We start from the raw sequence: 27,968 nt of genomic DNA, 5'->3' as shown, positions 1-27,968 counted from the left end.
CTACAATGAACAAAAAAATCGACTAGTATCTGGTTCAATGCAGTGCCCCCCCCCCCCCCCCTACAGCTATGGCTTTGGATGTTGTATGCCAAGCATCAAAAGAAATACATTTTTTGAAATCACTCGTTGTCATGGAAACACCACACCCAGCCATACAAAAACATGTAAAAAAAAATTAGGGACGGCAGACCACAGAAAATGATCCAATAGGAAAAAGTTCTGAAATGACAGCTACACAACAAACATGACAGAAATAATGTTAGGGGTCAGGGGTCAGTCAAACTGCTACTCAATCCAGCAGGGCGAATACAGTTTCTTGATAACAAGAAATTACATTCAAATGGTAAACATGATAGTTTCAAAACTACATCAAACAAAGACTGAGCTCAGTCATACCCCTGTACAGACAATCATTCAGATCATTCACAGGAAATGTAATTTTAAGATGTATACAATCTTCTTTTGTCAATAATGTCAGGGTTTAAGTGTGTCCCAGAAAGTTCTGTTACTTAAAACTTAGCCACCAAAACTTTTAAAATACACCATGAGATGTAAATATGATACAAACCTTCAGGAAAAAATATAAGTACATCTAAGTCTAGATGTTAGTGATGTTAAATGAGGTTAATTAGGTACAGATCAATAAGAATTATTTTATTTTGTTTGAACAAATTGTGTTATTTATTGCGGAAAAGATTTTTTAGAGATTATTCTAGATTTTATTGGGGTCAATTATAGATCTATATAGAAATATTTGAATTTGGTTTGACTAAATAATCTTATTTATTAAAGATTTTATTGTCTTCAACATAAATCTTTTAAATTGAGATTACAATTTTTAATCAAGTTAAACTTAAAGAAAAAAATTTACAATTACAATCAAAATGTTAAAAATGTAGAGGGGCAAAAAAGGGAGGTAACCAGATCATTGTAAGATGAGCAAACAGAGTTATCACAGCTTGAAATATTGGGCTACAACACATCATAATGATGTGAGGCAATGAAAATATTTACAGAATTTAAAAATAAAGTTTTGAAAAATGACATGACAAGAATAAAATATAAAAATAAATGCACAATAACCCAGAATCTAAGTTTAATGTTGAGACAAAATTTTCCTGACCCCTAATGGACAATCTATTTTTGGTCATCAAGACAAGTTTTAAAACTGCAGGCACTTGTTTGCATATGGAATAATTAACTACACTTAATAATTTCAACAGCCATTAACATAATGTTTCACCTCATCATCTGTAAACAATCTGGTCCATAATGATGTTACCTGCCTTGTCACGAATTCTTATCCGACCATTTGGGAACCTGGTTTCATGCCGACCATCTGCATACACGGTTTTTATGATGCCATCAGGGAATTCTCTTCTCTGTGGATGTTTAACATCAGGTACAATGTTATGGAATGTTACATAAAACAGATATCACAATAAATTTTAGTTTAATTGTTATGGACTCATTTAGACTGGAATAATTTTCACGCTTCACCAAATTATTGTTTCCCCTCAATTTTTTTAGTACCTATACCGCAAATCGATTTATTTAAAACTCACACATAACTAATATATTAATCATATTTCAGTGCCCAACACATTAATATTGATTTAAAGTAATTATTTATTAATTGAAGTAAGAAAAAAAATTACTTAATTTTGATGGGAAAAAAATAAAGAGTAGTTTTTAAAAAAAAAAAAAAACATGTTTTTATCAGGAAATGTATAATACAAATTATTTTTCTTTAGTTCTTAATAACAGAAAACGGAACCATATCAATTTTTCTACAAAAATAATTGATTGGATTAGTATTAGAACATATACTTTAATTTTGGTTAAATTTTAACATGTATATTACATGAATGTTATATAAGCTAAAATGTTAAGGTCTGTTGTTATGTTAAACTTTTTGTGAAATGTTGTTACTTTGTTGTACCTGATATTCAGCAGTATGCACCTCCCTATCACCACTGGGGTACTCCACAGTTTTCTCCCCTTTGCTGTTGTACTGCATCACAGTGCCATCTGTCAGAATGACCTCTTGACCTCCATCAGGAAAGATGTACTTGACATCCTTAGATGGGAAGATAATCTCCACTGTTCCATCAGGGTATCTTTTTTCTACTTGACCACTGTGGTCATGGATTTAAAATTTATCTTATAATAAACGGGATACAATTTATCTAAAACATTATTCCCAGAAACAGAGTGTGTGTATATTTATATATATATGTATGTATATATATATATATATATATATATATATATATATATATAAATTTCTGTCTACACCACTGTCCAGCACTCATTTGCTGGAGATCCAACTTAAGAATATTAGAACAGCACTCATGTGCACTCACACAGTTCCACACTTAAAGATGATAAATTTCAAGACTCACTTTTTAAACTGAAAGGTTTCCAAACCATCAGGAAAAGTTGTTTGCATGATCTGGGCTTCAGCAAAGATGTAAACCTATGGGGGAGGGTAAATTAAAAATATATAATATATAATTAAAATTATATGATCAGTTCCCTCAGTCCCAGATATTATATGATCAGTTCCCTCAGTCCCAGATATTTTATAATCAGTTCCCTCAGTCCCAGATAATATCTATAAGTTCCCTCAGTCCCAGATAATATCTATAAGTTCCCTCAGTCCCAGATATTTTATAATCAGTTCCCTCAGTCCAAGATAATATCTATGATAAGTTCCCTCAGTCCCAGATATTTTATAATCAGTTCCCTCAGTCCCAGATAATGTCTATGATAAGTTCCCTCAGTCCCAAATATTTTATAATCAGTTCCCTCAGTCCCAGATAATATCTATAAGTTCCCCCAGTCCAAGATATTTTATAATCAGTTCCCTCAGTCCCAGATATTTTATAATCAGTTCCCTCAGTCCCAGATAATATCTATGATAAGTTCCCTCAGACCCAGATATTTAACCCTTTGAGCCCGCCAGGCCGGTAAACCGGCTTCAACATTAGGCATATATGTCCGAAAAGCCGGTTTTCCCGCCAGATGATCTAGCGTCATATTCCTAGCGGCCGGTATACCATCTAATTAAATATAATTAGCGGAAGACTGACTAAAACAGCGCATATGTCTTTTGAGTGCGGGATTATGATTTTTAAAATTGATTTTTAGGAAAAGTGAAAGTATTTACATTTCGTAGCAATGCCGCCGAAACGAAAAGCTGAGCCACAGCCGTCGACTTCATCACAAAAAATTGGTGCAAAAGATGAAGCAAAAGACCGAAATATCAACAAAATAAGTAGAATAACTGCATCTCAGGCAATACAACTACTTATTAATTCCGTTGAAGAAGATAATATTCCTGGTCTATATTGTGATGATAGTGATGTTGAATTTGAGACTTAACACAGTGACATTGAAATTGACAGTGACAATGAATCTGTTCAAGTGGTGCCAAGGACAAAGACTTGCAGAAACGAAAAAAACTGTTTACTGGTGCAAAACATGCGAAGTTTTTCTTTGCATCGGGTCTGGCAGTGATAACTGTTTTAAAGTTATCACACAAAAGTGGACTTCGGGCGTTGAACTAGTATGGCCAGGTATCAATAATAACAAAACAATAACTAAATGTAAATTGGTTTCTTCTATGTTCTATCAAAACAATAATTATACGTTCGTTTTACATACATTGTTCTGTTCAAACATTGTAAAAAAAAAAAAGGATTTCAGAATCTTGCTGCATTGTTGTTTGATCCTTAGTCTGGATACCAAATTTGGCTTGATTATCTCAAACGGTTCAAATAATATAGGCAAAGTTAGAAGCAGATAAGTGAAAATTGGTTTGGCCCTGGGAGCTCAGGAAATGGGAGAAATTAGGCCAGGGCTCAAAGGGTTAATGGTCAGTTCCCTTAGTCCCAGATATGTTCCTTGTACCCTAACCACGAGTTCCAAAACAATAATTTTGCTCAAACAAATGTTAAAAACATGTACAAAATTGTCCAAGTAAAGAAACATGTTAGGTCAGTCTAGACACCACAAGACAACTCACCACTCTGTGGTCTGGAAAAATCTGGCGTATATCCCCATTGGCAAGTTTACATACAATAGTCTGCCCATCAGCTGATATTTCTTTCACTGTCCCATTAGGAAAATGAATTTCTTTTGCACCATTTTTGAAAGTCTTTTCTAACTGTTAAAATATACAACAAATTTACTTACAAGTACATCTAGTAATTATCTTAAGATTTAAGTCAGTTCTGAGGAATTCAGACAAAGAACATATTTTTTTGGTGTAATAATAACGACAAACCGCAAATTGGTTAACAATCAAACATTCTCTGGAATTATTTTAAAAGTTCTTATCACATTTTTATAAAATTATAGTTTTTTGAAAATCTTTAAATGAAATTATTTATTTATTTCTGTTGTAAAAAATATCAAATTTTTTTCCTCTAATATAAATTTCCTATACTTATAGCTGGGCTTATCCTGCATTGGTCAAACTTTAAATACTGAGAAGTGGCTAACCTTGCCATCTTGGTGTCTTGTCTCTGTAAACGAATTGTCTCCCTTATCAATCACAGCCTTTTCAAGGGCGAGCAATGCAACAGACTTGTCACAGCTGTTGGCTGAATGAGATTGATGTCCTGGCATGCTGGTCACAGGGGTGGAATTGGGGAAAGTGCTGTAGAAATTGTATTGAAGTATGATTCAACTTTAAAGAACGTTACTCAATATAGATGACATATTTTTAAACAAATAACAATCTAATGAATTTTAAGTTAAATTTGAAAAAAATAATGCCACTGAAAGTTAAAATTTTTGCTTTATTCGTCATTGAACCAACTATCTTACACTAATGTTATGTTTTAAGTTTCCCTTAGTTAAAAATGAACTTACTTTTCTATCATTACAGGGACTGTGTTGGTCTGTGTTTGCATTATCTCCCCTGCAACTTTCATCTTCAATGGTGGAGGCACAATGCTGGTTTGCAGATCTGCCTTGGAACTTGTTGAGGACAGTCCACCATTTTGAGTAGATTGTGGTGTGTGACTCCTCTGATTGCTGTTAGTTTTAGAACCAGTCATAGGGGCACTAGATCCTGTGGCACTGACTGGCTTTAAAGCACCTAGAAAAATTGTGTTTGATTTTACAGTTGCATTCTACAATAGAAACTGCCCAATTTCAAATCAGCCAAATGTAAACCAGGATATGGATTTTTAAGAGGATTTTTTTTTATGGTCTATAGCTTAAAGTAAGAGATGGCATGACCTAGTGGTAGAGCGTTGGACTCTTAACCCAAAAGTCTCCAGTTCAAATCCTTGCTTAAGTTAGCTTTGATGAGTACCTAACTCACATTAGGGAAAGTAAAGGTGGCTGGGCATAGTGCTGACTACACTATTCCAGACTCTCTTCATATGCCACAGTCCAGATGGCTGAATATAGTGCTATCCCTTCATATGGTGGTGTCCCAGAAACAGATGAAGTCTACTTCACTTGCCCCATGGACAACCAGGTTCAAAAAGTGAACTTTACTTCACTGTTATAGTTCAACAGTAAGACAGCATAAAACCAGGACAAAAGCAAATGTGATCACATTTTTCGAACCAATTTTAAATGGACATGGTGGTATGCAATCATACTATCAAAAGGTTGTTTAAAGGGCTTAATGCTTTTAGGTCATAGAAAATTATAATTTTAACAGGGGAGTCGCAAAGTTCAGAATTTTTTAACTGAGTAAATTCAACCTTATTTTAAATATATTTTTCATTAAAATACCAGACACAATAAAAAATAATGAAAGTTTTCATAGGTTTACTTACAATTTTTTTTAAAAACTTGAGATCTATATTTTTTAAACAACTTCCTTAAAATAAAACACTTTCTAAAGAAAATAACTTAAGAACAAACCTGAATTAACATGGTCTTTGTGTCCTGATAAGGTGGGAGTCTTTGATCGTGGAATCTCTTTGGTGGGCGTGCTACTTCTAGGTTGACTTGAACCAGTCTGTACATAGAATAAAAAATAAATTAACCTATGAAATCAGAGATACACGCAAATCTATTAACAAACAGGTGAACCATTATAAAATAATGCTTTACTGTTGGCATTTAAACATTAGAAAAATTATTTTCAATAGAACAATCAGAATTTTCTAATTAATATGTCAAAAAACTAGCTTATTGGACAAGCAGTTGAATACATATGGGATGACGTGGCCTAGTGGTAGAGAGCTAGACTGCTAACCCGAGAGTCTTGAGTTTGAACCCGGGTTCAAATCAGTGGAATGTCCCTGAGTCCACCCAGCTGTGATGGGTTTCTAACTTACGTTAGGGAAACAAAGGTGGCTGGGAATAGTGCTGACCACACTATCTCTTCATATGCCGAAGTCAATGAATCAGATCAACTCTAATTCATCTGCCCCATGTGTCTTAGGCACGAATGGGATTAAGAAGAAGAAGTTGAGTACATAATTATTAACCTGAAAGTCAAGAGTTGTCAACAGGCCCAAGTCGTTACAATCTCCATTTGATTCACCCACCTTTGATGGTACCAGCTTTGATTTATGCAAAGTTAAAGTGGCTGATAACACTATTCCAGACTATCTCTACATATGCCACTGTCCACATGGCTGAATATAGTGCTGACTACACTCTTCCTGCATATGCTAATTCAGAGAAAGTCTACTTCACCTGCTCTGTAAATGTAACTATACCTTTAAATAAATGACTAGTTCTAATAGTTCTACATTCCACCTACTTGTCGACTGGGTTTTGACGTCAAAGTTTCACTGTATCCACTTTTGCCATTACTCAAACCCTGCGAGGGCTTTAGTGTACTCTGTGCTGCCATCCATTCCAGTCTTTTCTTCTCCAGGATACGGATTTCTTCTTTCAGCTCTCCGTTCTCCACTTCCAGCTCGGCTATTTTGTCTTTCAATCGTGTAGTGCTGGAGCTCCATCTGCTCTCTTTACGCTTCAGCTCATCTTGCAGTTCTTGTAGCTACGGCACATAGACATACGATCAAAATATTAATTACAGCTATCAGGCATAAGCAAGTTAATTCATGAAATATTTACAGCTATGATACACATTTATAAAATCCAAACTTTATTTATAGCTATCAAACATGATTTAGGTTATAAAATAATTTTAGTTATGATAGATATATACAGAATCAAAATATTATTTACAGCTATCCAAGATAATTATTTAAATTTTAAAATGATTACAGCCTTTACACACATTTATATAATCTAAACATCTCATCATGAACTTTCTTTGCTACTTTCCAAAATGGATTAGGATTATTTTATTTTAAAACTTAATTAAACTGATCAGCTGTTTTTCAAACTACTTCCTGACCTGATTGCGTAGAGTATCAATTTCTTCTCTATCTTTTTTGTCAGGCATGGAGCGAATCTTCTTCTGATAGGTGTCAAACAGTTTTCTTTCTCGCCTGAAAAAATTTGATCAATGCTGAACTAAAATCAAGGTCAGGATTGCCAATTATTATGATCCATCATAGTCTTTCATTTCTAGACACCACTGCACTACACTATTTATCTCACTATTAGAGTAATTGTTTATTAAAAGATAAAATATCAAGTGAAATTATTTAAAAACAATACAAATACCTACTTGAGTTTTTTCATTTCTTCTGCCTTGTACTCTTCAATACGTTTCAGTTCTTCCTCCTTCTCTTTTTGGAAATGCTCTATTTCCTGTTTCAACTTAGCTAGGCCCTGTGGTGAATAATATTTTTTAATTTATATTCAGAAGGTAAAATATCCACAACGATTTTGTAAATGGGCTATGACTATTATTTCTGAGAATTAACAATCCATTACAAACACATGTACTGTTTATAGTGTTATCTCTCTTGCTAAACTATTTTCGTTTGTGTTGCTCAATAGCAGAAAACCATTATGATTGAAATTAAAATCGTATTAAAAGAAATTATTGCAGTACAGCTCAGATTGTTTAATATTATTATATTTGTTTATTTGAGTAGACTGGTTGTCACCAGGGTTGACAACTCTTGTCTACACACACCAGCATTACTTACCTCCTCTCTTTCTCTGCTCAGTTTCTCCAATTTAGCGTTTTCAGATCTGAATTTTTCTATCTCTATCTCCAGGTTTTTTATCTTCTCCCTCAGGATGCTGGACTGTATGCCGTCTGTTGACTGGACAGGTTGAACTGTGGCTTGGTGGAGGGCTTGGCTTTTCTAAAGGTACATTCACAGAATCTTTAGGTACATTCACAGAATCTTTTCTATAAGTACATTCACAGAATATTTTCTCATTCACAGAATCTTTTCTATAAGTACATTCACAGAATATTTTCTCTTTCACAGAATCTTTTCTAAAATTACATTCACAGAATTTTTTCTCGGTCACAGAATCTTTTCTCATTCACAGAATCTTTTCTAAAAGTACATTCACAGAATCTTTTCTCATTCACAGAATCTTTTCTAAAAGTACATTAACAGAATCTTTTCTTATTCACAGAATCTTTTCTCAGTCACAGAATCTTTTCTCAGTCACAGAATCTTTTCTCATTCACAGAATCTTTTCTAAAAGTACATTCACAGAATCTTTTCTTATTCACAGAATCTTTTCTAAAATTACATTCACAGAATTTTTTCTCATTCACAGAATCTTTTCTAAAAGTACATTCACAGAATCTTTTCTCATTCACAGAATCTTTTCTCATTCACAGAATCTTTTCTAAAAGTACATTCACAGAATCTTTTCTAAAAGTACATTCACAGAATCTTTTCTCATTCACAGAATCTTTTCTAAAATTACATTCACAGAATCTTTTCTAAAAATACATCCAAAGAATTTATTTTTTAAATTCATTTTACCATTATTCAAAAGATTACAAAAATACATCACAAGTAACAATATTGTACTTAATTCTTTAAAAAGGGTGGTAATAATTCAATTTTTTAAAAACAATTTTAAATAACTTCTTTAACAAAAAAAAAACCAGAAAAACTTATTTAAATGTATCTTAAACATGTAGTTGTGTACATTGAGAATGACTCACAGTTTCAGCATCAGCATTGGGCTTGGGCCTGAGTTTTGGGAACAGCCTTGACACGAGTTTGGATGTAGGTGGTGTTGACACTGCTGTGGAGGCTGGTACAGCTGGTATTGTAATAAAACAACATGAAACCTTACTAACTGACACAGAAAAGCACACAGTCTTTTCAACTTTTATCACTATTTTATTAACAATAAACTAAATGACTTTTGTACAAAAAATGTTGTTGGATTTCATTACCGTTCAAAATATACTTTATTTTTAACTCAAGGGAAAAACTCCATTAGTGGTAAAAGATACTCATTGCAAACAAATAAACATTATTTCTACAGATGAATACCAATTTGATAAATTCATTTTCCACTAATGTAACTAGCTATTATATTTTTTTTTTAAATCTAAAACAATTTTCCAAACTGGAAACAGTGCTTAACAATAATAACATTCATCAAAACAACACAAGCTATTTTTATGAAGAAATTAGAAATTTCAAAGAAAGTTACTGATGATAAAAATTGAAATATAACTGTAGAAAAAAAATTATTTAAAGGTAAAAAAAAAAGATTTAGAGACTCACATTTTAAAACGGTGCCCTCTTCATCATCATCCTCATCCTCCCATGACGCCTCGTCATCAAAGACAGTCATCTGCTGGGTGACACCTGCCTTGGCTGTGGCACCAGGTGGGTTGTCACCTGGCTGCTCCTCATCTGTCTCCTCCTTCTCCGACTCGCTCGACTCCTCGTAGTGGTTGTAATCATCATCGCTGTCTTCATCGTTCCCTCCTGACTTATACCTGTCCCCATTGTAACTCTTCTCTGTAGGGTTGACTTGAGCAGGCTCTGCATGTCGAAAGTTTGTGGTGAAATGAGGCTCGTTCGAAACTAGAGGATAAGAAGAGTCTTGAGGTTCAGTGGCACCATTTTGGTTTAACAGATTAAATTGTGCGGTAGATGTACCGGTACCAAGGACAGTCCCATTTGGCATGGTGAAATATCCAGTCCCCTGATGGATCAGTCCACTAGACTGAAGTGTACCAGTTACTCCCAAACTTCCTGCTTGTGAAGATGTATTTTGATAAATTTTATCACTGGTAAACATGTTTGATACTGACTGAAATGGTAGTGAGCTCCCTTGGTTGATTTTACTGGTAGCAGTTAAAAACCCGGCCTGCATGGATAGAACTTTTAACATGGCTTGAGTATCATTGGCTGAGCTAAATTTGCTGGACATTGGTGCAATTTTTCTGGTCATTGCTTTGGTTGGAGACAGTGGTGCAGCAAGGCCTTGGGGTTCTCTCAGACCAGAAGTGGCAGGGTTGGAAGAGCTGGCGCCGCTGGTGAAGATGTGGCTAGTGTCGTCATTCTCCTCATCACTGGAACCTGTGAGTGTGACATCTGGAGACTGCTGTGAGCCAGCACCCGTATTGCTGATGTTGGCATTGGCGCTGTTGTTGCTGTTGGTGAAAGCACTGTTGCTGTTGGTGAAGGCGTTGTTGTTGTTGGTATAGGCGCTGGTGCTGTTGGTGAAGGCGCTGTTGCTGTTGGTGAAGGCGTTGTTGTTGCTGTTGGCGAAATCTTCATCATCTTGAGACTGGAGGGTTGGGTTGTTTTCCTCGACCACCTCTAACAGACGACGAGTTGCTCTGGTTTCCTCCTCCATCTCTTCCATCTTCTTTGTTTCACTCTTGGATCTCAGTTGACTCAACGCCTCCTTTTAAAACAACACAATTTTTAAAGGTAACGTTTTAATATATCAAAATATAAACTTTGGCCATAAAAAATTATTTATTTGTTAAACCGAACAACCATCTTAAGAAACTTACAGTATGTATCCGCATTTGCAATTAATTTTACATAATAACACATTATCCTTAATTCAACTAATCTTGGTGTATTTATAAGAATTTTTCCATTTATGTACACAAAAGCAGCTCACCTTTTGACCCTGTTTATTACTGTTAAACAACTTCCTGACTATGGAGGAGTTGCTACAGAAACTCATGTTGTCAACTGCATCTTCAAGTAGTTCAAACTCCGCCAGACTGTCCAGCTCAGTCTGTACGTTTTGGAAAAAATTCAATGATTTTTAGTGTAGGACTAAGCAATATAGGGAGGGAGTAATGAATGGTATGGGCTGGAAAACCAAATTTGATAGCAGCACAGGTGTAACAGTTTAAATTAGTTTAATTCAAAATAAAATGAATGTTGGAATGTCGTTGCTATTAGGTAGGTAATAAAATACTTAAAAAAAACTTTTTAAAAAACCACGTTTTTCTTGTGGACTAAAAAGTAGAAAATAAATTTTTCTTTTGTGCTTCCTCGAGCTGTGCAGGTTCTTGTGATGACTGACAAAAAACGTGGGTACGTTCACCATCAAATTTCCCGACCCATCTGCCCGACCCACGTTTTTTGTCAGTCATCACAAGAACCTGCACAGCTCGAGGAAGCACAAAAGAAAAATTTATTTTCTACTTTTTAGTCCACAAGAAAAACGTGGTTTTTTAAAAAGTTTTTTTTAAGTATTTTATTTTCTCCTTTTTAGTCCGTTGCTACACATGAAACACGTGGTTTTTAAAAAAGTGTTTATAAATACACGGACTAAAAATCTTGAGCGACCAGGATTCGAACCTGGGTTGTCGCGGCCACAACGCGAAGTACTAACCACTATACGATCACGGCCAGCGCGCTCACATCGATTGGGGCCGAAGTAACTGTATCAATAGGCCTCCAGTCTTGTCGGTATCTTTAGAAATCATGTCCTCAATTTTATGGTCCTTGGGGCGTAATTAAATTAAGCTAATTACGGTCACTAATTGCTAGTTTTTATGATTGCATCTGAAATTGTTAGGCGAAAGTAGCATGCATGCCAAATTTCAGGTCTCTAGAGCAATCAGAAGTGGGCTAATTTTCGATGTCAATTTTAACAACAAACATCCAAACAACCAAACAACCAAACAAATAAACGCGAAGCTGAGTTAAGAAAAACGTGTTAAAAAGAGGCCAGACTTTGTCATGCAATGATCTTCTTCTTCTTCTTTGTTCTTAATTTTAGTGCTGGAAAGGATCCCCCTCGAACACAATTAAGGATACTTGTCAACTGGTTATGCCCCATTGAGGACACTGACTCAGATTTCAGCCTGCTTTTCTTTTTGGATTTTGCTTCCATAGCCTTTGTCCACAAACTACAAGGCAGCAGTTGATTGTTTTAGAGTTGTCTCTCCTAGAAGAGTGGCTGTCCCCAGCTAACGAGCCTCATCTGCCCAAGGGTTCGAACTCGAGACTTCAGTTCAGCAACCCTGAGCTTTACCAACTCGACCACGCCGAACCCAATGCAATGATGAAAACAGGAAAACTACCAATTATCATCATTAATCTGGTCTCTTTGCGTTGTGATGCAACTACATTGCTCTTGTAGGTATGGTTTTGGGAGATGCCCCTGAGTTGGGTCCTTAACAACTCATCGTATTATAACTTATTTCAGTCTAGCCACTTTTTCCACTGGGGTCCCTACTAACACAGATAAGCTACCACATCTAGTATAACAGACTAACCATTCAATTTTATCAATCAAGGTAAAACAACAACATACAGTGTCATGATCACTGGCTGCTGACCGGGACTCTAGTGATGGAGATCTGTGGACACTGGACAACAGGCTTTGCTTGCTTTCACTCCCATGATCCCTCTCTGTCCTCTCAACACTAGCGCCATCTTTCTGCTGGAATTTCTGCTCCTCCAGTTTTTTACTAGCCACACTGTGAATTAAGCTCAGCTTGCCAGGTTTTTCCCCAGCTTGTGTTGGTCCAAATGTAACAGTCTTGGGACCCTGGGACAAAGAATAGCTACATTGTTATCAATTTACATATGTATTTTTGTAAATGTTTTCGCTGAGGTATTGTTAAAACTTAAAACAGATCAGAACTTAAATAGAGGAAGATTTAAGAAGTTAATTTTACAAGCTAAACAAGATATTATAAATATTTTGTTAGCTCATTTGTTTTAATATAAGTTGGTCTTTTACCTTGTTTGTTCATTAGTTAAATACAAAAAAGCTTCATTTTAAAGACAATCTGATATTATCTTACGTGGCTAAACAGGGGTATATAACTACTCTATATAACAATCAAAGTTTTATAAAGCAAGCATCAGGACTAAATTTATGGGCAACATAACATGACAACTCACACTGGTCACCACCTTCTTGTCCCCTGTCATGGTCTTTAACCTGGAACCAACAGAAAACTTCTTAAGCCCCTCCCCCTCAGTGATGGGCGGACCAGAGTTCAAACCAGGTTTTGTCTTCCCTATTTCAGCCTCCACTCTCTGTGTCTTCTGGAAGGTTTTACGGCCTGTGCCAGGTTTTTTCACAGGTTTTTTTGGGACAGAATTGAATCTGGATATTCCTTCACCTTTACGAAGAAAAGTTTTTTTCCTGTTAGTACCATCACCTGCCTCACTGCTGTATCTGACCTATGGAAAATATAGACAGCATGGAAACAATCATAACATTTCTTTAAAGTGACTATAGGTCTCAACCAGAAATATTAAAATATCCACACAGTACCAATTTTATAAATAGAATGCTAAAATTTTTCTATTTAGGTCAAATTATGTCTAGACATAAAATGTCGGGTTCAATTTTTTGACAAGGTTACTTGGCAGTTAACAGTAATAAAAGGTTGATAGTATAAATAAAATAATCATTCAATTAATGTTATTATTTACATTAAATAATACATGTTAAGTAGAAATTCCTTAAAATTGTGCTGGCCAAACAAACCCTATACATAAAGAGTGGACAATAAACAAATACTCAACCTCTATTATAATCTTAAGTGCAAGTTATACCTTGTTTAACTAACTTCTTAAGATGTGATTTATGTGATTTATGAGGCTGATGATTGAGCTATTTTTAAACGTCTACCTTTTCTCCTTCCTGCTTCAACTTTTCTTCCAGCAGTTGTTCAAAAGTTTTTGTCTCCCCTGCCCCTTTGATTGGTCTTTCATCAGGGGAGGCTACCTGCACCTAAACAAGAAGTACAATTTAAAAATGAACTCACCATTAGAATAAACAACTACAAAAATAAACAGTGAATCAAGCTACAAACCTCTTTTGCTGTGATGTTTTGATCATCATAATCATCATCACTGCTGTCTTCATCCTCCCATGATTCATTGTTTTCCTTGTTGCTGTCTGTCTGTTCTCTGTGATCACCATTCACCTCATTATCATTAAGGTACATGGCACGGGGTACAAACTTAGGGTCTAGTTTGAGTTCCTCGTGGGGTTGTCCATGAGATGAAACCTAGTACAAATACAGAATAGTGCATTGCTACATTTTTTGACATATTTGGTATCATTTTACAAAGTCTTAAAGTACTTATTGAATCAGTGACAAGACATATTTTTACCAATATCACCAACCTAACCTCAACCCTGATCAAGACTCAATCCCTAGTATAGCCTTGGTCTAATCCTAACTCAGGCGCTAAAAACAATAATGATTTAAAAAAACTTAACATGGTAATCTGATAACTACTCTATAAGAATTGGTTTAGAAAAAACTTTAAGGAGCCATAAAAAGAGCAGGATTACAACAGCAAGTAAGACAGGATTAGTGAGTAACTACTTAAAAAGGTAATTTCTTGTACTCAAAATACTTGAACATAGCAAGCAAATAATGTAATAAAGAGCTGCAATCTATTTAAGCAGCTTTGCACTTCTCTGTGCAATAATTTGGTGACCACTGTCCTATATTAAATAATTTATTTGTTAACGCAGCTTTGGGTCATGGCTTTTACATGATCCCACTCACCTGAGTCCCCTTAACGTTGTTACTATTTGGGAAAATTTTTTGTAAGACTGGTCTAGGAGCCTCCTGTAGATGTTGCTGTGATGCTCTGTTGTCTGTGGGCTGGAACTGGAGTTTTCTTGCTCGAGGCTGTTGGCCTGGAGCTGGGAGAGTTGGAGACGCAGACAACTCAATGACATTGGTACTGGTCAAGGGAGGAGTTTTACACCGGTCTTTTCCTGGGAGCAGATTTAAAACCTGAAATGTAAAAATAAGGGGTACAAATGTAAAAAAGGGGTAAAAAAAAGTTATTTTTTAAGAACTACATTTGCTAAGGCATCTTATTGTTAACAGCATAACTAATTCAATCAAGTTCATTGAAATATAGTAACATTATTGGTTAGGGTGACTTTTTCATTTTCACTGTAACAAAATTTTAAAACAAATTGACACAATATCTGGCTTATTTTGAGAAAATGTTATACATTAGGCCAAAAAAGCTAAAAATTTTATTTTTTGAAAAGACTGAAGCTGTTATAAGTGTTGTTTGAACTGGTCAAGCTTAGTAGTTTCCCCTTGATCAAACCTAGTAGTTTCCCCTTGGTCAAGTTAGTTATTTCCTCGTGTCCTAGCCCTTGATTAAATAACTGTAAACAGAGTGCACAAAACTAACTTGCTGCAGTAGACCAGCAGGCGCAGTGTTGAGCAGATTTTCCAGTCCTGCTAGCTGATCTAAAGCCACTCCATTCTTCACCCCACCCCTCGTTGGCCGAGGAGGTGGCAGCTTGGCTGGAATAAAATTGTCGCTGGAGTCTGACATCCAGTCTGGCGCTGGCCGCGCATCATCACGCAGAATCTCCAGCTGGTCCTCATGAGAGCCTGGGTTACTGAACAGTTCAGAGTTGGTGTACCTGTCTTCATCATTTGGGTTGATCAACTTTGATGGATCAACGTACATCACAGGTTTAGGGAGCGAACTTTGACTCTGTTCCAAAAAATTATTATGATTAAATAAAGATGGTTACAATAAAACTAATGTGGTTAATAATAATACTTAAATATTTAAGCTCAAAAACAAAATTATACAGAACAGTAATGAAGAAAATAGTAAAATGTTCAATATACTGATTAAAAGACGAGTGGTTCTAATTGCACTTTACAAATAATTTTACTTGAAACTCTAATTAATGATTTAAGCTATTTTTAACAAAATGGTGAAGTTAATACGAACATTAAAATATGCTATCTGAAAATTTACATAAAACACCAGCAAAGCAATTATATATGTATTGAGTAAATTGCCCAACAGAAATGATTGAGTTTTAAAGTGAACTGACCTTTAATTATAATGCACCCCAAACTATCAACAAAAGACATTCAGTGAACAAACATTAACCCAACACTACCAACATAAAACCATCAAACTGACCTTCAATGTATCCTGCATAGACATGAGGCCACTGTCCATAGAAATGCCAGCAGCCTGAGAGAAATTAAAACCTGATTGGTTGATCTGTGTCCCATTAGGAGCACTACTTTTTGTTGGGGGTGTTAGTATTGGAGACTGTGAGCCAAGGCCACTGGGCTTTAGCACTGAAATAAAAAGTTTTAAAAGTTTATTGCTGTTACTTACTAAAATGTAAAAGCCAGTGATAGCATATCTTAAAAGTCAGATACTTTCCAGTTAGCTTAAATCAAAGAACAGTGAATCGTCTGTTGATTATGTTTACTGTTACATTAAATAAGATATTAGAAGTTGAGTTTAGGTATCATTGTCGGCAGAGTATCAAATCTGTTCATGGCTAATGGAAATAAAAGTTATAATTTATTTAATGCTACTAGTATTAAAGAAGATATAGTTAAATTTTACCATCATGGCGCTTTTTATACATGCTGGATTAAACAACTAACTATATTAAACCTGAATGGAAGAATGCAACACCTTTACTAAAAGTTACTGGTGCGACTCTCTGAGTAGCAATCAAAGTCTGAACTTTGCTTTGTTCCTCCTGCCAAGCTTGAAGCTGCTTCTGCTGGTGCTGCATCAGTTGCTCCTGCTGCTGTAGCTGCCACTGACGCAGCTCTTTAAAACGTTGAAGCAGACGTCCTTGTTCCTTCGCCTGATGCAACTCAAGTAGATCCAATGACCCATCTGTGGGAAATTAAATCATTAACTTTTTAATAAATTTACAAAAATGTCGTCTCACTTATCAGATGACTGACACACCAATTATACATCAAATCAAACAGTTTAAAAATTTAATTTTAATTCTAAAAAATGTTAAAAGGTATTAAAAAAATGAATTACACGCTATAACTTAATCTCGTCATAAGGTTATAAGTTGTTTGTTTTGGTAAGTAGTAAATCGCAAATCATATACATTCTAAACAATTCATAATAGCTTTACTCTTTAAATAAAAATCAAACACAAATAATTTACAACCAATGATAAAGCTTATTATAATTGTGTTGTCACTTCATGTATTTTGCCAAGTTTATAACTGTGTATGTTATTGTTATACATATAGATAGTGCTATTATGTTGCTAATAAATAATACCTTCAATGCCAGTGTCATCAGATGAATGCATAGTTATATACTGCCCCAGAAATTAATTTTATAAGACAAAAAGAAAACTACAGCTGCTTTTCAGAACTTTCTTTAACATTGGTCAAGGCTGATTCATGCTATAATAACCTAAAAAATAAAAATAAAAAACATTAGCAAAAGAAAACAGCTAGAATTGTTGTAAAAACTTAGTGAAAAGAAAACAAAAAAGGGATTGCAGTACAATAGTCCAGAATAACATTACTTAAAACTTCCAATAAAATTAATACTAACAGACACTAATCATGAACATACACAATCTATTTTCAATCATGGTCCTACTACTAGTTCTACTGTTAACTACAGCTCCACTCAACTACACTTTTATCCTATGATCTAGAAGCCTAGATCTAAGTCCTCTTACAAAATTACAAATATTAGGGCCTAGTCATGTCTAGGCCTAATTTTAATAATTTGATGCTCCAATCAAAACAAACACCACAAGAGACTAGATTCTTAGATCTAGTTAGATCTATAACTTCACAAAAGCCACTCACTCTCTTCTAAATCTAGAATCTAGGCCTACTTGGTAAATTTTATGTTATTAATTGTTAACTTGGGCTATACAATAAACTATAGATAGTAGATAGATTAGGCCTAGCCTTAAGACGAGAGCTAGACATATGGGCTAGATTTAGAATAGAAATGTTATTAGGCCTATTTTATTAAATTATGGTGAGGCGACATGTCGGACATGTCTCAGCTTGTTGTTTACACTTCACAACATACATAAAAAAGGTAATGTTATGAAAGTTTGAAGCATAATTTGAACTATAAGTAATGTTAACATAGAAGATGTGCATAAAATTCATGAATCCGTTCGTTTTCTTTAAAAACGTAGCGAGATATGATAAGAAAATTGTATTTTTACGATTTTACATGAACTAAGTTTGAGTTAAGCGGCCAAGAACGCCATATTTGTTTACTTATAATAACTTCCGCCAGATAACGTCTGTGCACGTACAATAAATAATGGTCCAAGTTAGTCGCTATTAAAAAGTCATACTACGTCAACATGTGATCTAATTTAAATTGTGGTATTCTGATTTATTTGATCTTTTTTTCTTTTATGCGTATCAGCACAAATGTTTGACATTGCTTGTATTAGGAAATTGTATATTATAGGCCCGTATAGATCTATAGATTACAAACTGTTAACTTTCAACTTTATTCAATAACGGTAACATTTTTTTTTGCGCTAATTAAGGTTATTGGGGTGGGGTTGTACTTTCTGTTGTTTTTTATTTTTATATTTGAAAATGGAAATGAATTTGAAAGCAGCAGATACATAATATCTAGTAATAAAAATAACAGATCTAAAAATAGCTTACAGTACTCTTAACAAAAAAAAAAAGGTCACGTGACTGTCATGTGATACACCAGTAAAGTCGGCAAATGCAAGTATTAAGTTTAATTTAAGTGTAGGTTGTTGACCAACATTTGCTTGTTTTAGTTGATATCTTTTATACGAAATAAATCAGCACATGAATAATATAAAAGCAGGTTGATCTAGATCTATATCTAAATATGATAGTACTTAGTATTGTAGCTTTTTTAATTATTAACGTTCATAATGTACGTTGTGGGGTCGGCATGTTGTATCCTCAAGATAGCGAAAGTAGACAGTCGAAGCTCTTGGATGGAATATGGCATTTTCGTGCTGACTTCTCGCCAACTAGAAACCAAGGTTTTGACGAAGAATGGTGGAAAAGACCTTTAGCAGAGGTAAGATTTTCGTTGATCTAGAAAAGGAAAAGATTTTCTTTTTAAGACTGAAAGCAACAACAAATCTAAACTTTCTAAACCATTCTTCTAATTCTAATCTAAACTATAGAATACTAGATCAGGGGTCTCCAAACTGCAGGCCGGATGCGGCCCTCGAGGTCCTCTCATCCGGCCCTCGGAGATCTTTTTGTCCACGGAAAAAAAAATGTTTGTTGGAGGTGGCTGAGAAAAAATTCAAATACAATTTGGGGGAGGGTGGGGTGGGGCCTCCGCCTCCCCGAAGAGATGCCTGGAAGAAACTCTGGCCCCCGAACTTATATTTGATAGTTAATGCGGCCCTCAGGCTGAAAAGTTTGGAGACCCCTGCTGTAGATAGTAGCGATAAACCAACTCACTCTAGATTCTAGATTGAAACAATTAGGCCCCTATAATAAAACATTATAGTATAGACCTAGTCACAATGGCTCAATGGATTCTACTCTACTGCTAGTTATATCCTTTGCTATCTCCATTATAACACTTTAACAGCTGCACCATTACTTTTAATAAGTACTAAGCAATTAATGAAAATTCTTATCTAATGAGAACAGATTTCATTATTTCTATTGATCCTCAGTCAGGGCCTGTGATTGACATGCCAGTTCCTTCAAGCTTCAATGATGTAACCGAAGACAAATCTTTGCGTGACTTCGTTGGATGGGCGTGGTATGAACGGAGCTTTTTCATCTCATCAGACTGGGCTGCAAATAAGCGAGTGGTTCTTAGGTTTGACAGTGCTCATTACTACTCAACAGTCGTGAGTTGGCTTTTTAATTTCTTGTTTACTATTAGGTCTATATAAACTAGTTGCATGATGATATTTATTAATGCAGACTAGACCAGGTCTCAACCAGTTTATTAAATCTTTAACATATTCCTTTATCAGTTGTAAAATTGATTCTGAAGTTGCCAGTACTTTGGTCCTTTAGTTACAGTTGATTATCAAAATTATAAATAGATAGTGGTTTTATCTATTGGTTTCACTATCTTTCAAAAGGCTATAATTTTAGATATCTACTATGTTTACCTGTATATCAGTGCTGATGTTGCATAAAACAATGAATACAACTATAAGCTTGTTTGGGTTCATTTAATTTTGAATAATAAAGCCTTGATTGAATTGGTTGAATTTCTTATAGTTATTAGCGATTGATTTAATACAATACATGCATAACTAGCAAAATATAAACACACATTTTTTAAACACTAAGAAGTATGTTATTTCTTTGTGGGATTATAGAGAAGCGGGGGTTGAGAAAATAATATAAAATAGCGTGGGTTACAAAACATGTACAATTTATTTCAGTGGATCAATGGCATTGAAGTTATGTCTCATAATGGGGGTCACCTCCCCTTTGAATCAGAGGTCCAAGCCCTTGTGAGCTTTGACAAGCCTAACCGTGTCACTGTTGCAGTCAACAATACTCTCTCACCCACCACTTTACCACCAGGGACCATCCAGTACCAGACTGACACAACAAGGTAAACTTCATACCTAAACTTCAGGTATGAACTCTTAGTGCTTGTATTTATTACCTGCTGTAACACTATTGTCTACTGACAGTTTATTTTAACTTTAGGCACTAAGAAGTTTGTAATGATACTGATATTCCTAAGCTATTATAAGATTCTTGTAAAAATCTAATTATAGTATTAAAAAAGGTTGCAAAATAATTATGGTACAATTTTATCAAGATAGAGTTTTTTTAATGCAACATGGTGCAGGTACTTACAACTTTTAATCACAATTAGCTTGAACCTAATAATCTCTGATAAGTACTGGAGTTGTTTTTTTTTTTTTATAAATCATGACTGGAAGGTCAGACCTTAAATACATGTTAGAATATCATCCTTTCTTTACAATGTTTAATATCAACTATTTTCTGTTTCAAATTTTTATAAGCAAATTTATACTCCAGTTTATATTTGTATATTTAAGATTTTATCTGTATACTAAGAATTTTGTTTTCTCTTCTACAACTTTTTTATTTTTTTTAGATATCCACCAGGATATTTCGTACAAAATCTTCAAATGGATTTTTTCAACTATGCAGGCATCCACCGTCATGTTCGTCTCTACACCACACCTCTTGTCTATGTTGATGATATAACAATACTGACAGATGTACAGAGTGGAAATGGTAATCAATTATGTCATTAGGCTTGATAACACTACAAAATTGACGCTGTACAAAATAACAATGTAGGAAGACTTGAGCTATGATTGTATGAATAACAAACTATTCAGTAACCAAACATAAAAATTAGTGTAGTCATATTTAACTTGAATGAACTAAATTTGTAACAAAAAAAATTAGTTAAATGTATTAACCCAAAAAGTAGTGGTGATATAAAATAATGTAATTTTAAAACAAAAATGTAACTCATAAAAGACTGTTCACTTCATAGTGTATTATAATATATTTCTTTGTTGTAACTGTAAGTTATATTTTGTTATGCTCATAAAACATCATTCTGAACAGTTTGGGTAGTGAGATTAAAATAACTGTTGTTTCAAGTCAAACAGATTGAGATAATTTTGTGTCCACAGCACTGGTCAGCTACCAGGTTGAAGTAGCTGGGGGAGCACCCACTGCCGTAGACATCACAGCTTATGATGCCACTAACAGAGTGGTCGCTCACAGCTCCAAGCTTATAGACAGCCTGGTCATACAGTCCCCCACTTTGTGGTGGCCTTATGGGATGAATGAAACTGTTGGTTACAGGTACATTCTACAGGTAAGGGAATTAACTCTTGATAGAAACTAAAATGTTTAATTGAAGAGTTATCCTGGTATGCCTGTTTCATTTTTCAAAGCAAGTTTGTAAGGAAAATTTAAGTTATTTGTCTTGTTTTGTTAGTAAATTATGGCCCTCTTAGCTTGAAAATAGATATGTAACCTTGTAAGATTGGAAGTGCTGAATTTAGAGCATAGGTTAAAAATTTATTTTCTAAAGCTTATAAGATTTAAATTTTAGCAAACAAAAATATTTTTTTAGCAGAAATGATTTCTAAGAAAAAGATTCCTCAAAAAAAAAGAAAAAATATAACTGTTTTAGTGAATATGTATAAATAATTTTTTTTAAGCATAATGGGTTAGCTTTTATCTCCAGGCTAATTAAATTAGTCAATCATCTAATAATAGCTTTGCTAATCTCTCAAGTTCAATTGAGAGCATTTTTAGTTTATTTTTAATATCTTAAGTCTTAAAATAATACAATAAAACAAGTAACAACACTTTTAATCTATTTTATTTATTCAGTTGACTTATATTGTCAGGTAAATATTTCTGGGGATGTATACAGACAATACTTTGGCATACGAACATTGAAAGTAACAGAAAACCAGTTTTTGATCAACGACAAACCATTTTATTGTCATGGAGTTGCCAAACATGAAGATTCAGATGTGAGTACACAAGTAAACTTAAAGTTACTCACTATTATTTTCTATAAGGGGAGTGTGGACCAACACTGTAATGTAGTTTTGACTGACTTTCTACTATAGAACCCAAATAATAAAACTCATTGACTTCATCAAGTTCCCTGTAAATATCTGGAAATTAAACCTGATAGTCCTCTGGACAGGTGAAGTAGAATTCACCTGTTTCATTAACCTCAGCATATGAAGGGATATTGTGGTCAGCACTATGCCCCAGAAATTTCAACACCATTAGAAAAAATATTATATTCTCCAGCCATTTTATTGTTGCAATTATTAAGTTTTGTTTATCAAAGATTAAAACTATTTTTTTATCAAATGACCACTGCAAAAGTAAAAATATCTTCTAATTTAATTGTCGAATTTAGCAAAAACTTCAACACATAAAATCCATTGGAGAGTAAACAAAACAAACATCTGCACATTCTTTACAACAGTTATAAAAATGTTGTTTCCTCTATCCAGCTACGTGGAAAAGGCCTTGACTACACACTGATCACAAAGGACTTTAACCTCCTGAGGTGGCTGGGTGTGAACTGTATCAGGACATCCCACTACCCCTACGCTGAGGAAATCATGGACTTTGCTGACAGGCAGGGCGTGGCAGTCATTGATGAGAGCCCAGGGGTGGGAATAAAGAATGAGTATGTTTTTTTTTTAATTAGTATAAAATGTTGCCTGGTAAATGGGTGGTAACACTAGACCTATTTCTGAGCATCACTATGTAAACTGTATTACATCTGTGTAAAACATGGACCAACCACTGTGTAAACATGTCCCTGTGTAAAACATAGGTTTGTGTAAAGTATACTCCACCATGTCCCTGTGTAAAACACTACTACTGTATAAACTTTTTCTTTGTAAACTCTCTCAGTGCGTACACTGTTTTATAGCCCTATGTACACCATGCAAACAGGTTGATCTGAGGGTAGAGTTCTAATTTGAATCTCATGCTCAAGTCTATAAGACATGTCTGAGTCCACCCACACTATCCTCTCATATCTTGAGGTTATTGAAACAGATTAACTCTGCTTCACCTGTCTTGGGCAGGAAGAGAACAAGATGATAATGATGTACACCATAATTATTGTATCCCCATGTAAACTATACCCCTGCCCTCCCCAGCGACAACATGGGCAATGAATCAGTGACTCACCACAAGGAGGTCATGTCTGAGATGATCAGAAGAGATAAAAACAAACCTTCGGTCATCATGTGGTCAGTGGCCAATGAACCAGACACATCCAGGAGAGCATCTGTGCCATACTTTAAGTAAGTTTTAGATTTTTTTTTAAAGTTAATTTGATCACTTGAATATACTTAAAAGTAAAACAATTTATTTTGTGTAAATTTCTAAGTGTCAGTTTTACTGATATAAAAACAGAACTCTCTCTTCTTAGAAGAAGTGAAAATTGCTCTAACAATAAAATAAATAATATAACAAATAATTTTCTAAACTTTTCATATTTATAGGTTATTTATTTTTAGCACTTTTTCTGCAGTTTTTGTTTCATCAACTTAGAAAGCTTTTTAAAACTCTTCTTATGTGGTATCTTTAATGTTTTAGACATCATGTTTTCTCATTATAAATTCTTCTGACTACTGCATATGTTTTGATGCTAATCAGTCCATGTCTGTCCTAGGGCTGTGATTGACCACACCAGAATTACAGACCCTGCTCATCGTCCAGTTACCTTTGTGTGTGACCAGACCTTCACCAATGATCTTGTGGTCAGTTGACTTTAAATGTTCACCTTGATCCTTACTGTAGAGATGATGGAGTCTACATTGTCATTGTTGAAAGAGTTTCAATAACTATAATTTACTTTTAAAACTGTATGCATGGTCTGATGGTAGAGCATACTTCTGTTAACCCGAAAGTCTCCAGTTTAAATCCCTGGTTCAAGTTCACAGAACATCCCTGAGTCCACCCAGCTCTGATGGGTACCTGAGTCACGTTAGGGAAAGTAAAGTCCGCTGGGCATAGTGCTGAGCACACTATCTCTTCATATGCTGAGTTCACTAAAACAGGCCAACTCTACTTCACATAACAAATGGACTGTCAGGTTAGAAAGGGCACTTAACTTACTTTACACTGTGCAGAAGGTAATCCTGAATGGTTATTTGTTTACACCTGTATCTAAGGGGACTAATTGGTGAATTGCAGGTACCATTTGTTGATGTCATCTGTCTGAACCGGTACTTTGGCTGGTACCAGGACACGGGTCACCTGGAGGTCATCCAAAGACAGCTCCAAACCTACTTTGCTGGCTTCAGAAATTTGTACAAGAAACCCATCATCATGACAGAGTATGGTGCAGACACTATACCAGGACTGCACAGGGTTAGGGAACTTGTGTTTCTTTTAGTTATTCAATTTTTTTTTTTTTAAAGTAAACTTTTAAAGTTAATTCTTTTTTTTTTTTTTTAAATCCCTTTTCAATTATAGATACTATAGATTAAACAAGAGCAAAGTATAAAATTATATATAAGATTAATGTCAGTAAATGTATGCCCCAAAATACAAATAATTGAAACAGTGTTCTAGAGTACTTGATTCCTAGCTGAAAAGATTTGAGTTCTGTTCTCATCTGATCTTGCAATAACTTTGTATCTAAACGCACTACAAACTGACTATCTTAGCTTGATTAAGACTGTAATATTACTTGCTCTCATCTATTGTGTAGCTATTTAGAAAATTTAATTGATCTGCAGGAGCCATCATTTGTGTTCACTGAGGAATATCAGGTGGAGTTCCTAGAGGAGTATCACAGGGTGTTTGATGTGGCCAAACAGGAGTATCTGGTTGGTGAAATGGTCTGGAACTTTGCAGATTTTATGACGCCAGACGGTAAATTTAAACACCTAGCTGTCAGGTGTATTTTTTTTTTGGGTTAAAATTATTCAATTTTATTGCTGAACATAGGTTATATTTTGTAAATTGTCCAGTACATTTTTTCTTTTGCATTTGTTCTTCTTCGTTCTTAATTGTAGTGTTGGTCGAGGTTCACTCCAACACAGTCAAGTATGTCTTACACTGTCACAGTGTTTTGAGCATAATTAATTAATAAATGTTATGGCATAAGGTCTGTTGATTCTGATTTCAGTCCTGTTCTTTCTGGAGTAGCTTCCATAACATTTGTTCCACTAAACAAACATCAAGGCAGCAGTTGTTTGATTTAGCAGTTGCTGATTTGTTTTTATTGTTTAATATGTAGTGTGAAATTTCTCACAAAAGTGAATTTTTTATTTATGAAAAAAAAATTTCTGTTCACAAACTTGGGTGAGAAGTTTTGTTTTTGTCTAGTAAATGAATTTTTTTTATATATTTTGGCTTATATCGTTTTTTGCTTTATCTGGCAGGAACAACTCGAGTGGTGGGCAACAAAAAAGGTTTGCTAACAAGACAGAGGCAGCCAAAGCGGGCAGCTTTTGTCATCAGGGATCGCTACAATGCTTTTGTCAATGGAACAGCTGGCTCCTGCCCGTGTAGCTCCCACAACAAGTACTCATCCACACCCCACACATATTATAACAATCAGCCGGATGTCATCATTGGGAAATGATTGGTTGTTGTATCAGATGTGTGCATATTCAGAGCAGTCTTGTGGTTGCTTGATGCTTAAAGTATTATTTGTATAAAGGGTTTGATAACTTTATAAAAGTTAAATTAGGCCTAATAGGCTTGAAATGTATAAAAGTTTGTTATGATTTTAAGGTTTTTTTATTGATTTAATGAAATTGTAACAATCATTAACTAACAAACCTTTCTCGTTTCTGTCTGGCAATTTACTTGCAAATTTTATAACTCATAACATCAATTTCAAAGCTATCAATGTATTATTAATTACAAAATTGTTTTTAGCCTAAATTCTTCCATACCGAGTTTCTTCCAGATATATCTTTGGGGGAAAATGTCTGGAACAAACACTGCTTTCATATCTTTCTCAACTATTTTAATACTCATATCCAAAATAACTTTGCTCTTTTATCTTTTCTGGTTTATCAGAGTTCAATTTATATCTACTTATTCTTCCTACAGTTCATGCAATGTTCTTATTTTTAGTTGACTATACTTATCACTGTAATGATGATTTTAAACTGTTTATATAACTATATTCTACCCATGTCTGTGCCTTATATGTAAATATATGGTTTACTGCATAATATTTAAATCAATATTTTTTGCATTTTTATAAAAATATTATCACTGTTATCTTCACTGTTTTAATAATTGAAGTTATAGTTAATTTCTTTTTTAAATCTTTTAAAGTTGTGTCTATATTAATTGTTATAACCGGTTAAAGTGCAATGCCCATGATTAAATAAGCTCGTATACTTCAAGAGAAGTAACCCATCATTGGTCTTCCACCATTTTGTATTTACTACTGCTTTTTGAAAGTAAAAGTACTTTGGTAAACAAAGCAAGTTCACTATTTTTAGAGTAAGTTTTTAGTTTCTAAATAATTCAAGTTAGTCTGTTAAGTGTCTTTTTTTTAAGTATTTATGTTCAAAAATTACATTGTTTATGTTGTTTATTTTTTACTTTTAAAACCACCAATTAAGTAAATTTTTAGGAGGCTGTTTACTTTTGCTTCAACTAAAACATTCCACTTTACTAGATGGTTAATGCTGAAAAGGCCTTCTGATAATATTTATTGACCGTACTTCCAGGATTTTACCATTTTTTGTTACAAACTAGTGTCCAGATCCTAAGCTTTACCTTAATCCTACCTTAAAACTGGTGCTGACCAAAAAAAATTAACCCCATACTTGACCATTGAAGATTACAATTTTGTATGCTTTTAATGTTCATAAATATAAATTAAAATTCTAAAGTGATTATCCTGAATTTGTTCTGTTTATCAAATAAGAGAATAATGTTTTTCTTAATTATAAATATGATATTGTTAATGTTTTTCAGTTCTGTTCAAGTACTATAAAATTAGTACTTGTTATAACAAAATAATTTTGATAATTGACATATTCAAATTATGACTGATTAGCTATTGAATTATTTGCACCCTATTATTTTGATTTTTGTACGAATAATAAATCATACAACATCCCATATTGTTTAATTAGTTTTGTATGTTTGTAAAATTAAATGTTAGTATACTTTTATTATTTACCCTGTTGCTTTCTATTTTTATTAATGCTGTTCTAATTGAAATCTTGACAGGTGAAGCAGTGTCCTTTATACAAGCATTTTCTTAGGTTATGATGTTTTATCAATTCCTGCTATACAGTTGTTATGATTTCAAAAATAGCCATTTCATCTACATATTGTGCATCTCTGTTGACAACACAAGAATGTTTCTTTT

The 27,968-nt window shown here is 34.2% G+C and overlaps 2 protein-coding genes across 2 annotated transcripts; one reads left to right on the top strand and one right to left on the bottom strand.

The window, feature by feature from the left end:
- Positions 1-82: 82 nt before the first annotated feature.
- On the bottom strand, positions 83-18,371 carry LOC131940248 (centromere protein J). The gene is made up of 24 exons (XM_059298885.1): positions 18,318-18,371; positions 17,391-17,528; positions 16,773-16,982; positions 16,260-16,423; positions 15,504-15,815; positions 14,855-15,088; positions 14,147-14,344; positions 13,963-14,064; positions 13,224-13,508; positions 12,628-12,864; positions 10,975-11,094; positions 9,615-10,749; positions 9,041-9,141; positions 8,052-8,213; positions 7,625-7,728; positions 7,349-7,442; positions 6,743-6,985; positions 5,893-5,989; positions 4,882-5,110; positions 4,510-4,666; positions 4,031-4,171; positions 2,406-2,479; positions 1,943-2,138; positions 83-1,382 (listed from the first exon to the last, which is right to left on the bottom strand). The coding sequence occupies exons 2-24, from the start codon at positions 17,419-17,421 to the stop codon at positions 1,248-1,250; spliced, it is 4,761 nt and encodes a 1,586-aa protein (XP_059154868.1). The 5' UTR covers positions 17,422-17,528; positions 18,318-18,371; the 3' UTR covers positions 83-1,247.
- A 448-nt stretch (positions 18,372-18,819) lies between these two features.
- Positions 18,820-27,715, top strand: LOC131940244 (beta-glucuronidase-like). The gene is made up of 12 exons (XM_059298880.1): positions 18,820-19,163; positions 19,780-19,959; positions 20,509-20,684; positions 21,201-21,343; positions 21,754-21,941; positions 22,483-22,611; positions 23,110-23,288; positions 23,770-23,916; positions 24,288-24,375; positions 24,812-24,988; positions 25,360-25,495; positions 26,008-27,715. Exons 1-12 carry the CDS (start codon positions 18,966-18,968, stop codon positions 26,208-26,210), a joined length of 1,944 nt encoding a protein of 647 aa, XP_059154863.1. The 5' UTR covers positions 18,820-18,965; the 3' UTR covers positions 26,211-27,715.
- The last annotated feature ends 253 nt before the right edge of the window (positions 27,716-27,968 follow it).

This window comes from Physella acuta, unplaced genomic scaffold, assembly GCF_028476545.2.
Source record: "Physella acuta isolate Inbredline_101_S28 unplaced genomic scaffold, ASM2847654v3 ptg000313l, whole genome shotgun sequence".
NCBI lineage: Eukaryota > Metazoa > Mollusca > Gastropoda > Physidae > Physella > Physella acuta.
Note: the sequence above shows the minus strand (reverse complement) of the source record. Positions and strands in the feature narration are given on the sequence as shown.